Source organism: Gracilinanus agilis, chromosome 1 (genome assembly GCF_016433145.1).
Source record: "Gracilinanus agilis isolate LMUSP501 chromosome 1, AgileGrace, whole genome shotgun sequence".
Classification (NCBI taxonomy): Eukaryota; Metazoa; Chordata; class Mammalia; order Didelphimorphia; family Didelphidae; genus Gracilinanus; species Gracilinanus agilis.
In genome coordinates, this window is record NC_058130.1 from 706,523,799 (window position 1) to 706,546,825 (window position 23,027).

Sequence of the window (23,027 nt, forward strand, 5' to 3'; positions counted from 1 at the left end):
TCCCCCTTTCTTTCTTTCAAAATCTTTATTACAAGGTATACTTCTTTGGGTAAGGGAGGAAGATATATATATATATTTATTGATATAGATAGATATGGATCTGGAAGTAAATGTAGGATTTTAATGTGAGATTTAAAAAATTTTTTAAATGTTTTTAAAGGAAGATAGTCAATTTGAAAAATGTTAAGAGTTTGAACTAAGTTGGTAGCTGTGAGTAGATGGAAGGGGACAAATTTAAGAGATGTTATATGGAGGTAGAATTCAGAAGACTTGGCAATTGATTGACTATGAGAGATAAAGGAAGAAATAAAGATAACTAGAAGTATGGTGGTACATTACAGTGGCTAAATCATAAGCTTAGAAGACGACTGTGAGGTCTTGAACTTGGATGCCTTGAAAGAGGGCAATTTCAAAGGGCTTTAAAGGAATGCCTACCTTTGACTCAGCCATACCACTGCTGGGTTTGTACCCTAAAGAGATAATAAGGAAAAAAACTTGTACAAAAATATTTATAGCCGTGCTCTTTGTGGTAGCAAATAATTGGGAAATGAGGGGGTGTCCATCAATTGAGGAATGGCTCAATAAATTATGTTATCTGTTAGTGATGGAATACTATTGTGCTCAAAGGAATGATGAACTGGAGGAATTCCATGTGAACTGGAACAACCTCCAGGAATTGATGCAGAGTGAAAGGAGCAGAACCAGGAAAACATTGTACACAGAGACTGATATATTATGGCACAATCTCATGTAATGGACTTTTCTACTAGCAGCAATGCAATGATCCAGAGGAAATTGTGAGAAAGAATGCTGTCTACATCCAGAGAAAGAACTGTGAAAACAGAAATGCATTAGAAAAATATGTGATCAATCACATAATGTGATAGGGATATGATAGGCTTTGATGTTAAAGGATCGCAGCTCTGAAGCTATTAATAACATGGAAATAGGTTTTGAACAATGATGCATGTATAGCCCAGTGGAACTGCTTGTCAGATTTGGGAGTGGGGAGGAAAGAATGAGGTTGGGGAAATCATGGATCATGTAACCATGAAAAATATTCTAAATAAAAAAATAAAATAAATTTTAATCCCTCCAAAAAACAACAACAACAACAAAGAGGGCAATTTCTTCAATACAGAAAAGACTGGGGAATGGGTAGGTTTAAAGGGAAATGAAGTTTGATTTTAAACCAATTAAGGGAGATAATATGCTACAGTGGAAAGTGTACTGGATTTGGAGTCAGAGGACCAGTGTTTAAATTCTAGGTTGGCCACTTACTACACACATCTCTTCACTGGGCCTCACTTTTCCTTATCTAAATAAAACAAGGGTGTAGATAGAAGACTGACAGCCTAATTTCTAGTTTTCTAATATCTCCATCAGTGATTTTAAATTCATTAAATGATCTCCCTCAGTTTTGTGAAATTAGAATCTGTTGCCCTAAAAACTATGATTCCCAGTAAAACTATGATCCCCAACAAAAACCTACAATTCCCAGAACCCCACTCACTTCCTGTCATTAGGTACTGACATAGACAGGATAAAAATTGGGTAGAGTTCCCTGTCTAGATTTTTTTTTTTCCTTCCTATCAGGGGCTTTGGTGGGGCAATTTTTGAGTCAGTAGAAAAACTTAGACACAGTGGATCTGTTTTGTCAGATAATAAACTTTATAAAAAATAATATTAGGGTTATTGGACATTAATTTTAATCTTACAATTTCCATATTTATGGGGGAAAGTATCTACACCCTAAAAGGGAAGCAAACAATTCATAATGAAACAATGCTTCAGAGATCAAAATAATATGCTTTAATAAGTTGCTACCTCACATATTTCCAAACAATGTGGAACTTTAAAATTAAAACAATTTTATACTAAAGTCTTAAATTTAGAGGGAACCTAAAGACTCTGTTAGAGCTACAATAGGAAACTTGGGACTTTTGTAAAAAGTAAAAAAGTTCTGATTTCTAAATCTATGCTTTGTGACTTAGTTTATTATATTGTAGTATATTGTTTTATCCTTGTGTCCAACTGCTCAGCCTCATTTGGGGTTTTCTTAGCAAAGATACTGAAGTGGTTTGCCATTTCCTTCTCCAGCTCATTTTTTTACAGATGAGGAAACTGAAGCAGAGTTAAGTCACTTGCCAGTTAAGTGCCTGAGGATGGATCTGAATACTAATAATAAGTAATATTTATATAGCTCTTTTACAAATGCCTTATTTTATCCTCACAACAATCGTTGGAGATAGGTGCTATTATTATTCCCATTTTACATATGAGAAAACTGAGACTGAGGAAGGTTAAACCAAGTTGAATAAGTATCTGGGGCTGAATATGATTTCAGATCTTCCTGACTCCAAGTCCAAGGATCTTTCGACAGCACTACCTGTCTAAGGTAATTAGTTAGGGGCATGAATCACTATTGGGCTATCTGACTGGCCTAAAGGACCCCCTCCCTTCGTGTAGGGGGCTCAGCGGTATGCAGGAAAGAGGCTTGAGCCCCCAGGAATACAATTTCAGCTAGCTGAAAGCAAGGAAGTGATCGCAGTCAGGAGCAGAGAGAAGAGAGCGCAGTACAGAGACCTTGGCGGCGCCTAAGCTTGGGGACGGAATCAGGAGTGAGCTAGAGCCAGCTCCTCCTGCCTCAGAAGAGGTGATGGTTTCCATTTTCCACGGGAGCGTTTACGCCTCAGAAATTGTCTAACTAAACGAACGAATCCAAGCTCGATTAATCGTTTTTCTCATTGTCTAGATAAGGAAATGATGGGGGAAATGGGATAATACAGATCAAACTTAAAAGTGAACTTGTACCAAAAAAATTCTTGTTAAACATTTACAAGGGCACCCCTAGAAGGGGTAAGAGGCTGCAGCCTCTGGGACAGGAGAGTGGTCTACTGGGTTTGGTCCTGACCGAGGCAGGGGCGAATCCCAGCTGAAGACTGCTCTCTTCTTTTGGACTGGCTTCAAAGGGAGGTGCAGGGCTGTTGTATAGAATACAGAGACCTCCAGTCCTCCTCTCAGCGTAGAGCAGCCCCAGTGTGCCGAGAACGGAACTTCCGGTCTTCTCTGGTTCCACCCCGCCCTCTGAAGCCGAGAGGCGGAGTTTTAGGGTGGCCGAACGGGCGTGGCCCCGACGTCCTGGAGTCTGACCCGCCCATTTTACACATGGGGAATACTGAGTCCAAGCGAGGCTCAGGCGCTGGTCCCACGTCACCCCGCGAGCCCCGGGTGGTGTGTGCGTTGGGTCCCCGAACCTGACCTTCGGGCTCCGTGCGTCAGGAACGTCCCAGGCGCAGCAAGCGAAGGAGCAACCGAGGCATCGAGCGCGCGCTGGGCTATGGCGGCCTTCGGGGTTCGGGTGGAGCCGCCTCCCCTATCTCAGCCTCTGCAGCCTCCGCCACCGCCTCCTCCCCAACCTCTGCAGCCGTCTCTCCAGCCTGTACAGCCGCAGCCGTGGGCGGCGTCGGGCCCCCGCTTCCGCTGGTACCGCTACCAGGAGGCGGCCGGGCCGCGGCAGGCGCTGAGGAGGCTCCGGGAGCTGTGTCGCCAGTGGCTGCGGCCCGAGCGGCACAGCAAGGAGCAGATCCTGGAGCTGTTGGTGCTCGAGCAGTTCCTCACCATCCTGCCGGCCGACGTACAGGCCTGGGTGCGGGGCCGCAGCCCGCGCTCCGGAGACGAGGCGGCCGCGGGCGTAGAGCTGCTGCTGCGGCTGCGGCTGCAGCAGGAGCAGGGGGCCGAGCCGCAGGTCAGCGCCCCGACGGGACGGGCTGAGGGAAGGGGGAGGGGCGGCGCGGGGAGCAGGGAGGGAGGTGAAAATGTCTGCACGCCCCCGCCCCCAGCGGGGGACCCCCTTCTTGTCACCACCACGACTGCCTCCTTGTTGGGACCCTTTACAGTAATTCCAAGAGCCAGCACTAATGTCTTTTATTATATTATACACTTGGTATATGCCCTATCTTACATAACATCATTATATATGTCATATCTTAAACATTATGTCACATCTATCATCATACGATATGACCTCATTATATCAGTTCTATTCTATCATATGACATTATACATTCTATCATATAGCGGACCTTACACTATGAGGAAGCTTGGATAGTGGATAGAATGATGGACTGGAGTTCAAATCCAGCCTACAGATACTTGCTAGCTAGTCACTTAACCTCTATCTGCCTCATTTTCTTCAGATGTCAGAAAAGAGTAGCACTTACCTCTCAGGATTATTGTAAGAATAAAAGGAGGCTAAAATATGTCAGGTGCCTAGTACATACATTTTATGGGCGCAGAAACTGAGGCAGTCAGGGACTTGTATGGGATTACCCAGTTAATAAGTGTCTGAGACAGGATTTGAACTCTGCTCTTCTCATTACCCCTGACCACCTCCCAGCCACCCTATGTGACTATGGATAGAGAGCTGGCCTTGAGTCAAGCCCAGTTCTGTCCCATCTCCTACTGTGCAGCCTTGGGCAAGTCAGTTAAAATGCTTCCTGGGGAGCCTCTAAGCCTACAAATTGTAGAAAAGGTGTCAGTCCCTATTGGTGGAGCTTCCCCACTTTGATGAAATCTTCTTAAGAAAACAAACAATACACTACCATAAATGCTTTAGAGAAGTATAAACTAGACACTATGAGATCTGTGTGAAAAGCTCATTCCTAACTGGGGAGGATCCCGGAAGGCTTCATTGAGAAACTTGAAGGTCGGGTTGGATTTGGAAGGGAGGGAGCATTCCAAGCTGGGCTGGCCTGCCTGAGAAAAAGTATGGAATGGAGAATCAATCTTAAAGCATTTATTAAGGGCCTACCATGTGCAAAGAAACAAAATGTTACAATCCTTGCCCTGGAGTCTGTGATAGGGACAAGAGATAAACAAAGTCTGACCATGTTTATAGGAATCTGTAGTTAACCAGGAGAGAGCTGGAGGCTGAAGATTAGAGGAAGGGGAGAATAATTGTGCTTACTGGGAGGGAACAGAATCAAGGAGATCATCAAGGGGTTGGTCTTGGCAAAAGAAGAGCAGATGTGTTTTGGAGACCAGAGAGTAGTCTTGTTTGCCAGAAATGGAGGATTCATGGAACAGTGGGTGATGATGGAAAGAGCACTGGGCGTACAGTGGAGGTAACCAAATGCTGGCTCTGCTACTCACTAATTATGTGATTTTGAGTGAGTTTTCAACTAGATGACTTCTTAGGTTTCTTCCAGTGTCGATCATCTATGACCATGACCAACTCTGTGAAGCTAAGGTTTGGTGTCAGCCATATTGTAGAGATCTTTAAATGCCAGGGAGTTTTGAAGGGTCCTGTAAATGGACTCTGGTTTTAACAGTAGGTTCTCACTATGTGGGTCTACCCATTTGTATCCATATGAGAACAGGTGCTGTTTCAATCAGAACAAATCACCACAGAAATTGGAGCCCTGCATTTAGTTCAGCAGATGTTTTCCCATTCCTAAGACAGATCTCTTTCGCCTGTGGACAGGTGCACAGGCTGCTCATTTGAGCTGGAGTTTTCCTGGGTGGGGGTGGGTAAACTGGCTGCCCTTTCCCCACTTAGCTATAGTCTCCAAACCACTGCCTTTCAGGATTCAAAAATCCTTAAAACAGACTTTTCTCTTTGAGTTCTGGGCATACTGCTAATTGTTCTTCTGCATTTCTCCAACTGAAACAATCTCAAGAACTGACCATTTCTCCTTTTTTTTCCTCCAAGCAAAGTAGATCGATCTCTCTCTCTCTCTCTCTCTCTCTCTCTCTCTCTTGTGCGCTCTCTTGCTCTCCCTTTCCTGCAACACACATTTCTATTCTCTTTTTGTCACATCTAACACATTATGAGCAATTGGACTGCAGAATGATTTTCCTATTTGGACTTGGCTTTCTGGTTTGCTCTTCAGACTGTGTGTAGCTGTACCTGAATCTTTTAGCTGTTGCTAGAAGCATATGAAATGGTGAGTAACCCTGTAAAATTATCACAGAAAGACAACTGTCCTAGCCAAAGCATTTCTGAGTGTTTTGCCTCAGTGTACTGCTCAGTCTGTACCCAGAAAGTGTGAGAAGCTTTCAGGACCTTCTATGAATGATTTCTTTACACTGAAATATTTCCAATTTCCCTTTGAAAAGTGATACATTTCCTGAACTGAGGCTCCCTTAAGAGATTCTAAACTCCACTGTGGAATTTCTAGGGATTTGAGAATGATATAGAGGCCAGTCTTATAGATTCTAACACCATCTCATCCAACCCCAAAATCCTTTCTGCATCTTCTCCAACAAGTGGTCCTGCATCTCTCTTCCCAAAATTTCTCCTTCCCTTCAGTCTTCTCCTGACTCAGCGTCCTACAGAATCTCATTGTGACCTTTGTGGTCACTCAATCCAGGAATCCCTTCTGCAATATCTCCAACAAGTACTTATCCTGCCCTACTAGAAGACTTAGAATGAAGGAAACCTGCTTCCTTCTGAAGTTTTACTTCCTAAATCTGATCTCTGATGCTTCATGTCCATTTTTGAGTATGGGTCACAGTTTCCATAGTGTGCATGTTTTCTTAAAACACATCTTGTATGCACCTTAAAAATCTGTTCTGGATTTTGCCTGGAGGACTTATAATCTGCAAACTAAACCAAGAAGAAACTGAATCCCTAAGGGAAAAATCCAAAAGGCAATCCAAATATCTCTTTAAAGAATTTGAGAAGTAGAACAACTTTTGCCTTTGGAAATAACATGTACATAATTCTGGAATGGTACTTGACAACAGAGAAGATACAAGAAATTTTTGACACTGCTATCAAACATGGCAGGGCCAGATGATTTAAGTTCTATCTAGACTCTGTGACTTGAATCCCTTTACCACCACAGGTAGAAGTGGAAACTACTAGGGCAGTGATGGGCAAATTATGGCCCCCTGAAATGTTCTTTTCAGCTGGTGACATTATTCCTAATCTGACGAATACAATGAGTAGGATACAAGTACAATGAAACTTTGAAAGAGTTGCCTTAGAAACAGACTGACAGATGAGCATTTCCTTTCCTTTGGCCCCCTCTTTAAAAAGTTTGCCCATCACTGTACTAGGGGATTTGGAAGGGACCATCACCAAATAGATTGAGAACAATCCATCTATCTAGATCTTAAACTCAGTAGATGTTAGTAGTAAGTGTCAAGAGAATGTATGTCAGACATATTTTAATAAAATCTCAGCCCTATGCCTATCATTTTCATTGTTTTAATTACATAGATGTTTTACACTTTTCCAGTATCTTACCATAGTAATCAATATTGCCATGCAGATATACAAGTAGATACTTGAAAATTTTAAAGGTCCATTTCATCAGCATTCTCAGGGCCAAGTGAAAATGTTGGAGCCTAAAATTTGAGTGCTGGCCTTGAAGCTGTCATACTTACACAAATCTACTTGAACTTGGGTACATCAAAGTTAGTGTTTTCCCTTTGAATCATCTGCTAGAGGCTTTAAAATTCTTTGGAGGTCATCTGTATACTGATTTCAAACAAGGCTTGTAACACCAGCAAGACAAGAAAAAATTTTTTAATGTCATCACAAGGTCTGCCAAATCCATGGACCCAGAACTATTTGTAATCTATGCCAAGAAAATGAGAAAAAGGCTGGTAAAGATTGCTCAGAGTAGATAGGAACGAAATTCATTCGACTACTCCTAGAGTGGATTTTTTCAAATCAAATTAAATGCAACAATCGCCCGTTATTATATAGGATGTGTTTGGACATATTTGAATGTGTGTTTGAATATATATGTGTAGGCACATATATGTGTATATTACATATATACACAGATGTAATTGAACCCATAAAACCCCATTTCCCCCTTACACAGAGTACTGTGGCCCAAGGACAGTGTTACGTATACATATAAGTATGTACTGTATGTATATACATTTGTGTGTGTGTTGTGTGTGTGTGTGTATGTGTACACAGACATTGGAGTAATTTCCTAATTAGGTCCTGGAGATCTTAGCTCTGATGGATGGAAGGGAGTTTCAGCTGCCAGCAATTAATGATAAGGGCCAGCTGGATAGCTCAGTGGCTAGAGTACCAGGCCTGGAGATGGAAGATCCTGGGTTCAAATCTGACCTCAAACACTTCCTTAGAGTTGATAATTATCATTGCAAGGCACCAGGTCTGGATACTTAGTATGGACACTAAGACAGAACAGAAGAGTTAAAAAAAAAAAAAAAGAATTAATGATAAAATATGGGGGTAGCCAGGTGGTACAGTGGAGAGAGTGCCAGGCTTGGTGCCAGGATGAATCATCTAATTGAGTCTACAGCTGGCTTCAGACACTGTGCAACCCTGGCCAAGTCACTTACCCTCATTTGCCTTCATTTCCTCATCTGTAAAATGGGCTGGAGAAGGAAATGGAAAACCACTTCAGTATCTTTGCCAAGAAAGCCCCAAATGGGGTCACAAAGAGTCAGACATGACTGAAAACAATAGCAAAGAATTATAGAGTTAATTTTCTAAAACTAAAGTTTGACAACCTTTTGTTAACTTTAGAATTCATAAGTTAGCACTCCTGTACTAGCTGGTTCTTTTATTTGTTTGTTTGTTTGTTTTTTAAACCCTTACCTTCCAAGTATTAGCTCCAAGGCAGAAGAGTGATAAGGCCTAGGCAATGGGGATCAAGTGACTTGCCCAGGGTCACACAGCTAGGAAGTGTCTGAGGCCAGATTTGAACCTAGGACCTCCCATCTCTAGGCCTGATGCTCAATCCACTGAGCTACCCAGCTGCCCCCTTGTTTTTTTTTTGTGTGTGTGTTTGTTTGTTTGTTTGTTTTTTAATTTTCAATTGTCTAGACCTGTATGAAATATTTCAAGCTACCAACACTCACATACTGTATGTTGTTTTATTTAAACAGAAATGTGTAATTTTAAAGATTACATGTATGACCATGCAGGAATACATTATAAAGATGCAAACCATAATGCTTAAGAGACTATTAAATAAAACTCTGTGGTTGAAATCCTTCTAACCTTTGCATAGTACAGTTAGTTCCACAGCCCAGGAAGGTTACCTTGGTCAATGTCAGCATATTAAATCTGGCTCTTATTTTACTTCTTTGGAGATCAGGAGCCAAGTCTTGTTTTAACTGTCCCTCAGGCTTGGAATGCATTCTTTCTTCCTCTTCATTTCTCAAAATAGCTCTTTTGGGAGCTCTGCTCCAGTGCCACCTCCTACATGAAGTCTTTCTTGATCTTTCTTCCCACTTGCCCCACCCCATCACCTTGTAGATATTTTGTCTACCTCTAGATACTTATGTGTAGATAGTATCCCCTGATAAATCCTCAAGGGCAAGGACTTTTCCCCTTTTATCATTGTGTTCCTACTATCCAATATACTGTCTAGCACATGTTAGAGCCTAATCAATACTTGTGAATTTCTTAATAACTTCAGGATAAGTAAAACCACCCACATAGACTACAGCTTTTCTGTAATAGTAGAGCTGGGAATGTAGGATTTATCTTTTGAAGTGTGTGCTTCTTATCTCCCCAGTGAATTTATACATTTCTTAAGGGCAAAGACTGTCTTCAGTGTACTCTGGCATCTAGTACAGGGCTACACACTGAGGAAGTACTCAGGGAAGACAGGAAATCATAGAAACCTTGTTTGGTAGAGATATTAGAGAGCATCTAGTCCAGCTCCCTCCTTTTACAGGTAAGAGAAACTGAGGCCTGTAGAAGGTTACACAGTTTGATTCATTTTGTGCATTTGTTCAGAGCAGAACACCATTCTAGATTCTTGGAGTAAAAAGTCTGAAGAGATTGTGAGATACAAAGTTTAGATAGGCTCCTAGTCTAGTAGGAAGATAAGCTATAAACTCAGAGGGTTCTAATATGCAAAAATTCATGATAAATTTCAGAATTACAAAGCACAGTGTGATATTACTTCTTGGTTGTTACCAACAGATTACAAATAAACCTCTGGACAAAGTGGCATTTGAGTTGAGTTTTAAAGGTTGGTGGATTTTGAGCTGGAAGGACCCTCCTATGTCATCATTTTCAGGCAAGGAAACCAGCACAAGGAGTCGGATGGATTCCCCAACACTGTAGAGCTAGTTGTCAACTAAGAAGGGGTTGAACCAGTATTTGAACCTACATTGTTGGACTCCAAATCCATACTTTCTACTATACCACATATGTATCTCAGGAAAGCGATAGGATGAGGAAGTGGGAAGGAGGATCTTCCTGGCATAAGGACCAGGGTAAAAAGGCATAGGAGCAAGAGTACAGAAAGTTTTTGGTAGGGGAAGTAGTATATTAAATATTCCTATTCTGAGATTTGTCCTCAACATAGAATGGTGCCTAGAAGCAAGCTTCTGACTCCCTACACCTCTCTCTTGCCTCTATACCATATGATTTCTGCCTACTACTTTAGAAAGAAAACTGGATTTGGAATAATAAAACTGAGCTTGAATCCTTGAATGCCTATGACTTTGGGCAAGCTGACTCTTTGTCTCCAAAATTCTACTTCCTCATAAAAAGGGGTTAAAACAAGAGTATCTCTAGTGCCTTCCAACGCTGAGGTTCTGTGACAAATTATTGATATTTAGGTTGTTTCCAACAAATCAGAAGCTGTCTTGTCTCATGAGCTTAGGGACTTCTTGCCCTGAGAAGTGGTAAAAATATGAATGCTGATAGAAAGGTTGAGGCAAATTCCTACAGATCAGCTCTCATGGATCTGTTTACCCTTTCTTATAAAACAAATGCAATATAGCCATCTCTGCCAACAAAAGCTCTTTCAAAGCAGGAATGATATAAGGCAGGGGTCAGTTTTAATTAGGGCCAGGCAGATTTAATAGGAATGTAGTTTTTCTTCAAAATGTTGTAGGGTAAATTGTAAGAAAGTTTAAAATGCCATTTATATTAATGCTATAGTTGTTCACCTGAATCTCTGGTGGTTGGAATTCCTTCTAGTCTCTCTGGAGTACAGTGAACTTATTCTGCCATTTCCATGGGGCAGTAGATTTGATAGTAGATAGAGCAGTAGATTTGAAGTCAGAAAGACTTGAATTCAAATTCTACCTCAAGACACTATCTATAATTTTCTGGACAAGTCACATAACCTAGACCTTGTTTTCCTTCTTTATAAAATCAGGAGATTGAACTCAGTGTCTGGAGTCCCTTCTAATTCTGAATCAATGATCTGTGCCTATTCCATGTACCTTATCTGTTAATAGCTCAGTTCCATTGCCTGCAGTCCTACACCCCTGAATGCTTCACAAGCCCTGCTGGGCCTCCTCAGAAGCCTTCATGCCTCACTAGTATTTGTTGTCTTTTGTACATGCCTGCCCCTTTCTCTAGGGAGCAGATCTAGAGGCAAAAGCTCTAGGCATAGACTTGGCTCCAAGTTCCCTGAGAATTGGAAACCACCCTGAACCCAGGGGATGGTTTCTATCACTGCTAAGAGGGGGCTTCCTCTTTTCTCACAGATCCATTCTCATCTGCCATATTCCTAATTGCTCCCCAGGTTCCAAGCTTTGCCCAGCAAGCAGAAGTGCTGTCAGAAGAGAAAGTGACAGAAATGACACTCTTGGGAGCAGTACCAGAGTCATCTTCTTTGCCTTCGATCAGTGATTCTTCAAGAACAAAGCCTGAATCTCTTCATCATGGAACCCTGGTGTCCCTCCAGGATCCCCAACAAGGTATTCCTTCCTTCCCATCAATGGGACTTAAAGACTTAAAAAAATCTATGATTTCTTTAGTGCAAGCATTCCATCCTTGCATCCACTGAATGCAAGTCACAGCCTCTCCGCTCCATGAGTTTCTGTAGCCAAAATATCATTTTTCAGCCAACCAGGATTGAGTTCTGCTCAACTTGGCTAAGCAAGTCCTTTGACAAGAGATATACATTCCATCACTGGGCATGAAGCTTTCCCAGCTTGGTAGAACTAGTATTCCACTTCCATAAACTTTGAAAGCCCAGTCACCTCTATGCCACAGGTATAATAGGACTTTAATGGAGATTAGATACAGCATGCCACAGTGGTATTGCAGACATCTATAAAGCCCTTCATTTTCAAAGAGCTTAGCCTGTCTCACAACAACCCCATGAGAGAGGTGGTAAAGTAATAATATTCACTTAATAGAGAATGAAACTAAAACCTAGAGACAGAAAAGGGGTTAGCCTAAGATTATGTCTAACTTAGGACTTTTTTCTCATAGTCAGTGATCTGTCTTTTATACCATTCAGTCCGAGAGGAGGTGCCAACATATAAACAATAAGTGGGCCAGCTGAGAAAAAGAATCACCCTAGCCCTTCCTCATGGCTACACTCCCTATATTCCTTCCTGCCTCTTCATCCCTCTCCATTCTTCAACTCATCATCTTCTTTTTTGACAAATGTTGCCATGTTCTGGGAATGCAAAGAACAGATAAGGCACAAATCCTTTTGATAACTCTGACAAGTATACAATGACTTGGATACAAAGAAGAGGGGGATATTTCTGTACCACAAAGAAGTGGTACAGAATAAAGGGAAAGATCACTTAAACCTATGGTGGGGATAAGGGAGAGAGGGACAGCCAGGGAAGTCTTCATAGAGTCGATGACTTTTCAGTTGGCCATGGAGGAAATAGGATATACTTCAATAAATGGAAGTTGGAGGGTATCTTTTCCAAGGTTGAAGATTAGTGTGAGCAAAGTAAAGGAGATTAAGGAGAGGGCAAAATGGAGACCAGCCTGAGATTAGCCCAGTTTATTTGGAATATAAAGTACTTGAAAGGAAGTAGAAGAAAATAAAATTGGACTAGCAGATTGGAGCCACTTTGTGTTGGGCTTAGAATGCCAGGGTCAGGAGTTTGTTGTTTTGATTTGTTTTTAAATAACCCTTACCTTCTGTCTAAAATCAGAACTGAATACTGGTTTCAAGGCAGCAGAATGGTAAGTGAGGGCTAGGTAGTTGGAGTTAAGTGATTTGCCCAGGGGTACACAGCTAGAAGTGTCTGAGGCCAGATTTGAACTCAGAATCCCCTGTCTCCAGGCCTGACTCTCATCTATTGAGCAACCTAGCTGCTTCTCCTGAAGGTTTTTTAGTAGAGAATGGACTTGGTCTTGCTTTTAGATTACTAGTACATCATTGTGGAGTAGGTGCTGATAAGAAGAAGCGAAGACTTGAACTGTTGAGAACAGGGGGTATAAGGGTTAGATTGGAGGGTTGTTATAGGATTTGATGATGAGAAGTGTTAAGGGCCCAAATTAAGGTGGTTTCTGTGAGCAAAGGGAAGAGGATTAATTTGAGTATTTGTATGGAGGTAGCCTAAACCAGATTAGTAATAGGCATTTAAATGTAGCTGATTGGATCTGGAAGTTTCTATAAGAAAGAAGAGTCAAATGATTTCTGGTGCTTATGAGCCTAGGATATTGGAGGAATAATAGTACTATTAAAAGAAATAGAGTTTTGAGGAAGAGTCAGGTTTTTGAGGTAAAATAATGAGTTTGGATTGGAACGTTATTATATTTGAGTTGCTGTCAGAACATAATGACAGAAATATTAAATAGGAGATTCTAGAGAACCACCTACATTTAGGAGGTAGGTATAAGAGTAGACAGTAAGAAACAAAGAAGTAGACAATGGGAGAAGAATTATGATAGTGTGTCTTAAAAGTCAGAGGAGGAGAAATATCAGCTAGCAGGAGGTGGTCCATAATGCCATATGCCAAAGAGAGGCTAAAGAAGGTGAAGGCTGAAAAGAAGTCACTGCATTTCATAACAGGGTGACCTTGATAATGTAAGAGGGAGATTTTAGGTATTTATAGATATATATTTAAAGTGTGGTCGCCAGGAATCAACAATTCAGATTGATTCCATAATTAAAATAGACCCAAGTCAGGATCAGGTTTAAGGTAGTTTATTTATAATTAGGAAGGTAAAAGATAGAGAAATAGAGGGAGAGGCCTGGACTGAGAGAGAGGGTTAAAAGTCTAATTAAACTAGGCTGCAAACCACAAGACCTTAGAAATCAGAGAGGCTATAAGCCTACTTAAGGCAGAGTTTGGAAACGCCAAGGTAGGCCAAGGAAGTCAGCCTAACTTACCCACGTGACAATTCAGAGTAGAAGCATTCTGAGGTCTCAGCCGAGATCCTTCAGCACCAAGTCCAAAGCTGGAACTCCTTCACCAGCTTGTAACCCACATATTTATAGAGATAGCATCTCTTGTCATTTCCTGTGGGCCCACCTCTAATTCAAGTGGACCAATGGCAGCCTCTATACTGGTTTGGACTGCCCAAAGGGCAGTCCCTTGTTCTCATTTGATACTTATTGTCACGTGTGATTAACTCATCTCCCCTCCACACTAAGGGAGGTGGGGATGATATAATCTAGATGCCTAGGGTAAGTAGAGTTTTGACTATGAATGGGCTTGAGCTAATTCCATTTACACAATCCCCCCCTGATAATCATATTGGGTGCCTAGTCACCCAAAGTGATCATTTTACATAATCATCTTATACCCACAAAGGTCTTCTAACTACAATAGTTAGAGGTAAGAGGGGAATGGAAGAGAGAGAAAGCAAAACCAATGTTTACTAAGCATATTGACAAGAAACCAAATTGGGACTGCCCCCAATTGGTTTCTTGTCAATGCACTTAGCAAAACATTGATTTTGCTTTCTCTTCCATTAGATTATATCATCCCCACCTCCCTTAGTGTGGAGGGGAGATGAGTTAATCACACGTGACAATAAGTATCAAATGAGAACAAGGGACTGCCCTTTGGGCAGTCCAAACCAGTATAGAGGCTGCCATTGGTCCACTTGAATTAGAGGTGGGCCCACAGGAAATGACAAGAGATGCTATCTCTATAAATATGTGGGTTACAAGCTGGTGAAGGAGTTCCAGCTTTGGACTTGGTGCTGAAGGATCTCGGCTGAGACCTCAGAATGCTTCTACTCTGAATTGTCACGTGGGTAAGTTAGGCTGACTTCCTTGGCCTACCTTGGCGTTTCCAAACTCTGCCTTAAGTAGGCTTATAGCCTCTCTGATTTCTAAGGTCTTGTGGTTTGCAGCCTAGTTTAATTAGACTTTTAACCCTCTCTCTCAGTCCAGGCCTCTCCAGGCCTGGACTAGCCTCTCCCTCTCTCTATTTCTCTATCTTTTACCTTCCTAATTGTAAATAAACTACCTTAAACCCGATCCTGACTTGGGTCTATTTTATGGAATCAATCTGAATTGTTGATTCCTGGCGACCACATTTTAAATATATATCTATAAATACCTAAAATCTCCCTCTTACAATAATCAGTGTTTCAGAGAAGTAGTGGGACAGAAAACAGATTGAAGGAAGCTAAGCACCAAGTATATTATGAAGGAATAGATCCAGAAAGTTTCATAGTAGAAATGTAAAAGCGAAGATGATAACTTGAAGAATGGCATAATCAAGAAAAAGTTTTTATAGGATAGGGTAAACTAGAATATATTGTAAGTTAAAGGCTAGGAAGCTGGAGAGAGATAGGATAAAATGCAAACACTTTAGTGAATAGAATTTAAGGTCTTCCTTAAGGTCTAGCTTTAACCTGCCTTTGTAGCTTGGTTTCACATTATTCCCTTTCATCAGTCAATCAGTTAATAAACATTTATTATGCTAAATGCCAGGGATACAAAAAGAGGCAAAAAACAATCCCTGCTCTCAAGGAGCTTATATATAATTTACTAAGGGAGACAATATACAAATAAATATATACAAGGCAAGCACCTATATACAAGATTAAATGGGAAATAATTAATAGAAGGAAGGCACTAGGATTAAGAGAGGTTGGGGGAAGACTTCCTGTAGAAGGTGGGATTTTAATTGGGACTTATAGGAAACCAGGGAGGTCAGTGGTTGGAATAAAGGAGGGAGAATGTTTCAGGCATGGGGGACATAGAGAATGCTGGGAGTCAAGAGATGAACTGTCTTATTTGTGGAATAAGCCACAAATAACAGGTCAGTGTCCACTTATTTGAAGAGTACATGTTGGGGAGTGAGGTGTAAAAAAACTGTGAAGGTAGCAGCAGGCCAGTTTATAAAGGGCTTTGAATGCCAAATAGAGCATTTTATATCTGCTTCTGGAGCCAATAAGAAGCCACTGAAGTTTATTGAATGGGGATGGGGTGACATGGTTGGACCTGTGTTTTAGGAAAATCACTTTAGCAGCTGAATAGAGGAAGGAATGGAGTAGGGAGAGATTTGAGGCAGACAGACCCTGTGTTGAGGGCCTGCCCTAGAGTGGTTACAGTGTCAGAGTAAAGAAAGGGCTCTATTTAAGAAATGTTGCAAAAGTGAAATCTAAATGCGTTGACAAGAGATTGGGTTTTGGTGGGGTGGGGAAGTAAGGGGTAGTGATAGATAACGAGGAATCCAGGATGACTTTCATGTACTTTTTGTTCCAACTGGCGTTCTCCAGCTATGTGTTTGAGCAGACAGGCTCCTATCTCTGAGATATACTTTTTCCTCAACTAAGGCTAAACTCAGTTGCCACCTTCTCTATTAAACTTTTCCCAGTTCCTATAGTGAAAAGTGTTCTCTGCCTCCTTAAGTTTCCTTGACCATGTTGTTCAGATCTCTCTTATGCTCCCTTCAAATCCAACCTTGTATATACCCCAAAGTAGAATCTAAGCTCCTTGAGGCTAGCAATTGTCATTTGTTATCTCTTTTCCCCATTATCTTACATTTAATTGGGACTTAGTAAATGTTTATTGATACCTTTTTATTGAATTAACATTGAAAAAAATAAAATGTTTATTGAAATTGATTAGGATTAAGGATCTAGGAAAATAGGTGATCCTTATCAAGGAGGAGTTCTATTTATGAGACTGAGGGAAAAAAGGAAAGAAAGAGTGTTTTGAGAAGAGTAGAAGATAAGTGGAGCTCTTCTCAAATAGCCTTAGTCTGTTCAAAAGCTTAAGGTCATCAATTAAGTGTGAGAAATGTAGTAGGATATTTGGTAATTATGAGTTAATTAAGTAAGAATTCATTAGGACATAGAGATAAATAACATAAGTGATTTATAAATGCATAAAGAGAGGTAAGTTAGGTTTCTTTAAATGGAATGTTAGAGAGTAATAATGGGTGAGAGAATTTTCCCAAAGTGCCTTGGGAGACAGTTACCCAACTGTCTTTGCATTTTGGGACTGATCCTGTGGTGATAAGAAGGTCTCAAAGGTGGCTTGACAAAACCTGGGAAATTCTCATTTACTTTGCTATGACAAAATTCATCTAGCGAACCATAACATCGAAGGGGATTGCTGGTAGAAAAAATCTTTGCCAGCCCAGCTGGTTTGCTGTGAGTTTGGAGAAGGCTGTGGAGAATCTGAACTGTTGTTTCCAACTAGACAGCTAAGAAGAAAGACTAACTTACTCTTCTTTTGTGAATAAGTTAAAATTTAGTGTAGGATAAGATAAGAATAGGGTTTTGGGGAATTTAGATAGAGAGGTAGATTGAGTAGCTTCAACTTTGTTAGAGACTGAAGAGATCCTTGCAAATCAGAGGGTTTGGGGCTATTAGGTAAGATTTATTAGCTTAGGGATTAATATATTCTCTTCCACTTATTTCATTTTCCTATCCCCTTTCCTTAGTTTTTCTTTTTATCATAATAAATATATTCTTATATATTACCGCCTAAGCCAGAATTCTTAAGACTGCTACAAGAAGCCATCTTGTTTCAACAGTCATAACATACAGCCTATCCATCAGGACAAACTATAGTGATACCACACTATACAAATTATCCAGTAAGGGGTAGTAACTCCTTACAACAGAAGGGAGGCTTCAGGAGAAAGATTGAGTATGAAAGAATCAGTCCTTACTCATCCTTAATATTCCTATTGCACTCCTGCTTCTTGCTTTGTCTATTGCCCTGGCCACCCTTTTACCCTGATTCTTTTCCCAACATCTCTCACTCCATTTTGGTCCAATGAACCCCTTTTGTTCTTTTCTTTCTCATTGTTTCACCATAATGAGATCAATATTAAGATGGGCGGTCATCACCTTTTTATTGGAATTTTTTTATTGCCTCAGCTACAGGGGAAATAAATTGGGCAAGGATAAATTAAAATTAAAGAAGAAAAATAGGCTTTTGTTTCATTGAAATTGTACTGTGTCAGATTAAGTATTGTGTAACATTTGCATTTTTCTTTATTTTAGATCTTGAAACCAGAACTGTGAATGAAGAGTTAATTCTAAAGCAAGAAATTTCTGAAGAAGTGGAATCTCAATGGATGGTTTCAGAAAGACCTACAGAGGAAGTTTCCCAGGGACCTGTATTTGGAGATGTCCTTGAACAGGAGATCAGGTTAGAAAGGCAGCAGGGAAAACCTGGAGAGGAGAACCTGAACAGATCCCTTTCCTTGGAAAGGAGTTTCAGACCAGTGGCAGCAATCCACCAGACAACCACCATTGGGGAGCAAAGCCAAGAATATGATGAATTTGAGAGAAGCTTCAGTCTTAATTCAAACCATGTAACAGATCAGAGATTTCCTATTGAAGAAGATGCTCATTGTGATACCTGTGGTGAAATCTTTCAAGATACCTCAGAACTTATTGAACATGAGAAAATTCACATTGGAGAGAAACCTTATAAATGTGATGATTGTGGAAAGGCCTTTGGTAGAAGCTCACACCTTATTCAGCATCAAAGAATTCACACTGGAGAGAAACCCTATGAATGTAATGAATGTGGGAAAGCCTTCAATCAGAGTTCACACCTTGTCAGACATCAGAAGATTCACACAGGAGAGAAACCCTATGTATGTACTGAATGTTGGAAAGCCTTTAGTCGGAACTCGGTCCTTATCAGACACCAGAAAATTCACACTGGAGAGAAACCCTATGAATGTAGTGAATGTGGGAAAAACTTCAGCCAGAGCTCAGGCCTTAGGAAGCACCAGAGAATTCATACTGGGGAGAAACCCTATGAGTGTAGTGAATGTGGGAAAGGTTTCAGGTTGATCTCCACCCTCATTCAACACCAGAGAATTCACACTGGAGAGAAGCCCTTTGAATGTGAGGAATGTGGGAAAGCCTTTCTGCGGAGTTCAGGGCTTGTGGAACACCAGAGGAGTCATTCTAGGCAGTGAGCAACTATCTGGAGTAGCAGCCTTCCTTTGTGAAGGAGGCCATATTGGATCAAATAGACCATCATCTGAGATAACCCTAAAACATTAATCTTACTTGTACCCTTTCTGCCCAACAAAGACCTATGTTAGTTCCTCTTTGTATCAGTGTCTTACTTATAAGACCTAGTGCAGAGGAGAAATTGGAGATCCAGAGTGCCCTGGAAGGAGACTTCCTCACTGAATGGAGGGAGAATGCAAAAGCACCTGTCTTGAGTACAAAAAGGAAAGAGGGCTTGGTGAGGCTCTTAAAACAAAAAGATACCGTGGTAGCTGAGTCAAGAGAGCTGAGAGACCAAATCCTCTGACATTCCAGTGAACACCAGAGAAAACTTGTTTTGTGATGCTTGTAACTTTCCCCTCATTTGTTCTTTTCATTGATCTTCCTCACCTCTCAAGTTCCGAATCCATCTTCCCATAGTTAAAATAGCAAAAACCTTCAGAAACCCCCTGTACCTGCCTCAGGGACAAGAGGGTAGGGAAATACCAGAAAATTGGGTTCTGTTTTTGGAGGGGCCTACATACAGTAATGCCACCTAGGAAGGAAGCTGGCAGGAAAGAAAAAGGGGTGATTGGGAAGTCAACCTAGAACTAAGAAGTACCTCTAAGGTTTACCCAGCAGGAGGCCCCCAAACCTACTGGGATGAGTATCCAGAAAAAAACAGAGGTGGTTATAGGGAACAGTGTACTACCACTCCTTATTCCTGCTCTATATTGTGCCTGCCACTTGAATACTTCTTCAGGATTCAGGTAGCCCAGGTATGGCCCTAGCTTTCTTCCAGACTTAAGAGTAGCTGGTGAATCTGATCTCAGATCTGTGGGGCCTTTGAAGCCCCTCTTCAATTCTGTCCCCTTCAGCTGGAGAAATATAGATCGCCTATAAAGTTCTTTCCAGTTGTAATTATTGATCCTATTATCTTCTATACACCAGACTATCTCTTACTTTTCCAGCTTCCAGAATGCTTTTTATGGGGATATCTAGTAGACAGAATTGTGATTCCATGTAAGACGATACATATACATAATTCCCAAAACACTGATTTGGAGTCAGAAGATTTAGGTTAAAATCATGGCTCTGCTGTTTACTATCTGACCTTGGATGATTCTCCCATCTTCTGTGGGCCTCAGTTTTCTCATCTATAGTGTTAAAATGTATTTAAAATTTATAAGCATGTGTTTGAGCCTTCTTCTAAGCTGGTGGAAACAGTGAATGTATGGGTCAGGTTTAGGGAGGAAAAATGAAATGAGCAGCCATATGCATCTGTTTCCTCACTCCCTAATTCCAAACAGTATGATTTTGGATCTCATTCCGAAACTCAAACTGCTCTTTCCAAGGTTAACAGTGATTTCTTTAACCGTCCAATGTGATGGCTTTTTTCATTTCTCATGCTTTCCCTCTTTTGATCATCCCCTTTCAGGATACTTTCTTGGCTCAATTTGTTGTTCTCTCAAGGTTCTCCAGTCTAACAAGTTCTTAGTCTTCTTTGCTGGATCATCATTCATCTCCTGCCATAAGTGTGGATGTCTGTTACAGCTTTGCCCTAGTCCTTCAGTCAGTCAACAAGCATTTATTAATACACCTTTTGTGTACCAGGCACTTTGTTCAGTTAATCAACAAGCATTTATTAATACACCTTTTGTGTACCAGGCACTTTGTTCACAAAAGTGAAACAATCCCTGTCCTTGAGAGGCTTCTACTCTAGCTGGGGAAAACTACATGCATATATAGATATTTATAAACTAGATATAAATGATTTGAGGGAAGGAACTAGTAACTGGGGAGCAAAGAAAGGCTTTAATTTGAAGGGGGTGCTTGAACTGAGCCTTGAAAGAAATGAGGGATTCTAAGAGGCAGAGATGAACTGTAGTACATTTCAGGCTTGGAAGAGATAGCCAGAGCAAAGGTAAGGCTGAGAGAGTATAAGGAACAGCAAGAAGGTCACTTGGTTCAGCTCTCTTCTGTCTTGATGACCGCACATCAATTCTCAGAAAGTTTAAGTGTCATTTGGGTTCCAGGTTTATAAATCCAATCATAATCACTTTCCTGAATTTCTGTCCCACATTCAGTTCAATTCAGCAAACACTCCTTGAAGGCCTACTGTACTCCAGGCACTGAAGATATAAGGACAAACAAGATGGTCTCTGTCCTGAAAGAGCTTTTCTTCTCCTTGTAGAAAACAACATATAATCAGATAAGCCTTTGCAAAATACATACAGAGTGATTATGGAAGGGAAAGAAGAGCACCAACAACTCTAGTGTTCAATCAGAAAAGGTTTTCTGTGAGAAGTAGCCCTTGAACTGAGCTTGTAGGGATATTTTATTAGGCAGAGATAAGGGGGAAAAGGGCTTCCTGGTGAGGGGTCATAACCTCTGCAAAGAGGTAGAGTTGGGATATCATGCTGGAGGAATAGTACAGTCATTTGAGCCAGAATGCTGATTGTATGAGGAGGAATAATATGAGATCAGAGAAGTTGGGGCTAGGTTGGAAAGTGCATTAAATGCCAAACAGAAATACTATCTTAGAAGCAATAGGGAGTAATTAAACTAAAACCAACTGCCTTTCATACTGTCCTACCTGGATTCCCTATAGTGATCCAAAATTCAAATTGAAAGCAGAAGCCACATTTTCTCAAAGACCTGTCCATCCTATTCACTCAGGTTTATCCTCTTCTTTGACTCTTCTTTTCACCTCCCAGTTAAATCTATTTTACTTCTTCACCTTAATGGCCTTCATATCAATCTCCTTCACTCAAATTGCCACTACTCCAATTTAGGATCTCATCACCTGTAACCTGGACTATGACAATAGTCTCCTACTTGGTTTTTTTTTTTCTATTTCCAATTCATCTTATATACAGCTACCAAAACTATTACTAAAACAGGTCTGGCTATGTCACCCCCCCTATTCAAAAAATTTAAGTAGCTCCCTATTGCCTTCAGGATAAAATTCAGATTTCTTATTCTGATCTTTAAGACCTTCCATAACTTCTACTTATCTTTATTGTCATTTCATAATACCCTTCTTTGTACACTAGTTTTGACCAAACTGGCATATCAGCTATTTCCTGAATTTGATGTGCCATCTTCTATCTCCCTGCATTTGTATTGACTTCTAGGCCATACCTAGAATTTCTTCCAGGTTCAGCTCGGGTTCCAATTCCATGAAGCCTTCTCTGATCCTATCAGTGATTAGTACTAGCCCCTCAAATTGCCTTGTTTTGAGTTACCTGCATACTTAGTTTAATGTAAATTTGAGGACAAAGTTGTCTCTCATCAGTACCATGCACATAGAATTGGCTTTAAAAATGCCCACAGAACCTCAGAATTGATAGGGATCTCATAGACTATCTAGTTGAGCTCGTGAAATCAAAAGAATCTAAATGAATCCTTATTGAATCTCCTTTTAGTCCACTAGAGGCAGGACTTAAGTAATACAGAGTTTAAGTAATCTCAATTCATAAGAAGAGTGGTAACCAACCAGTTAACTAATTAAAAATCTCATATGAGACCATAAGAGAGGAACAACCAAAGTTGAACGTAGGTGAGTTTTCCAGCTTAGTTTCTTGATTGTGCCCCACCCCCCATCTCTTTTCTACCCTGTATAATTAGAATCTGCTCCCCAGGACTTTAAATTCCAGCATCCCACTTTCCTTCTCACATTATGTCCTTATGTCTTGGAGATAAAGTTTGTGTGTGATCCCGCCCCTCTTTTCCTGAGAACACAGCTGGTAAAACTTTTCATTACTCAAACTTATTTTTGTCCCTTTATTTCTTCTACTTCAAGTGATTATTAATAAATCATATAAAATATAATACTTGGAGTTATTGGATATTAATTTAAATCTTACAACCCTTTATTTTTTGGACTTCAAGTAAGAAGTCTTATGTTCTAGTCTAGGTTCTGAGATTAAGT

At 40.7% G+C, this 23,027-nt stretch overlaps 1 protein-coding gene across 1 annotated transcript; it reads left to right on the forward strand.

Annotated features, from left to right (window-relative positions):
• Nucleotides 1-3,340: 3,340 nt before the first annotated feature.
• Nucleotides 3,341-19,176, forward strand: LOC123256078 (zinc finger protein 3-like). The gene is made up of 3 exons (XM_044684772.1): nt 3,341-3,898; nt 11,493-11,667; nt 18,146-19,176. The coding sequence occupies exons 1-3, from the start codon at nt 3,341-3,343 to the stop codon at nt 19,075-19,077; spliced, it is 1,665 nt and encodes a 554-aa protein (XP_044540707.1). The 3' UTR covers nt 19,078-19,176.
• The last annotated feature ends 3,851 nt before the right edge of the window (nt 19,177-23,027 follow it).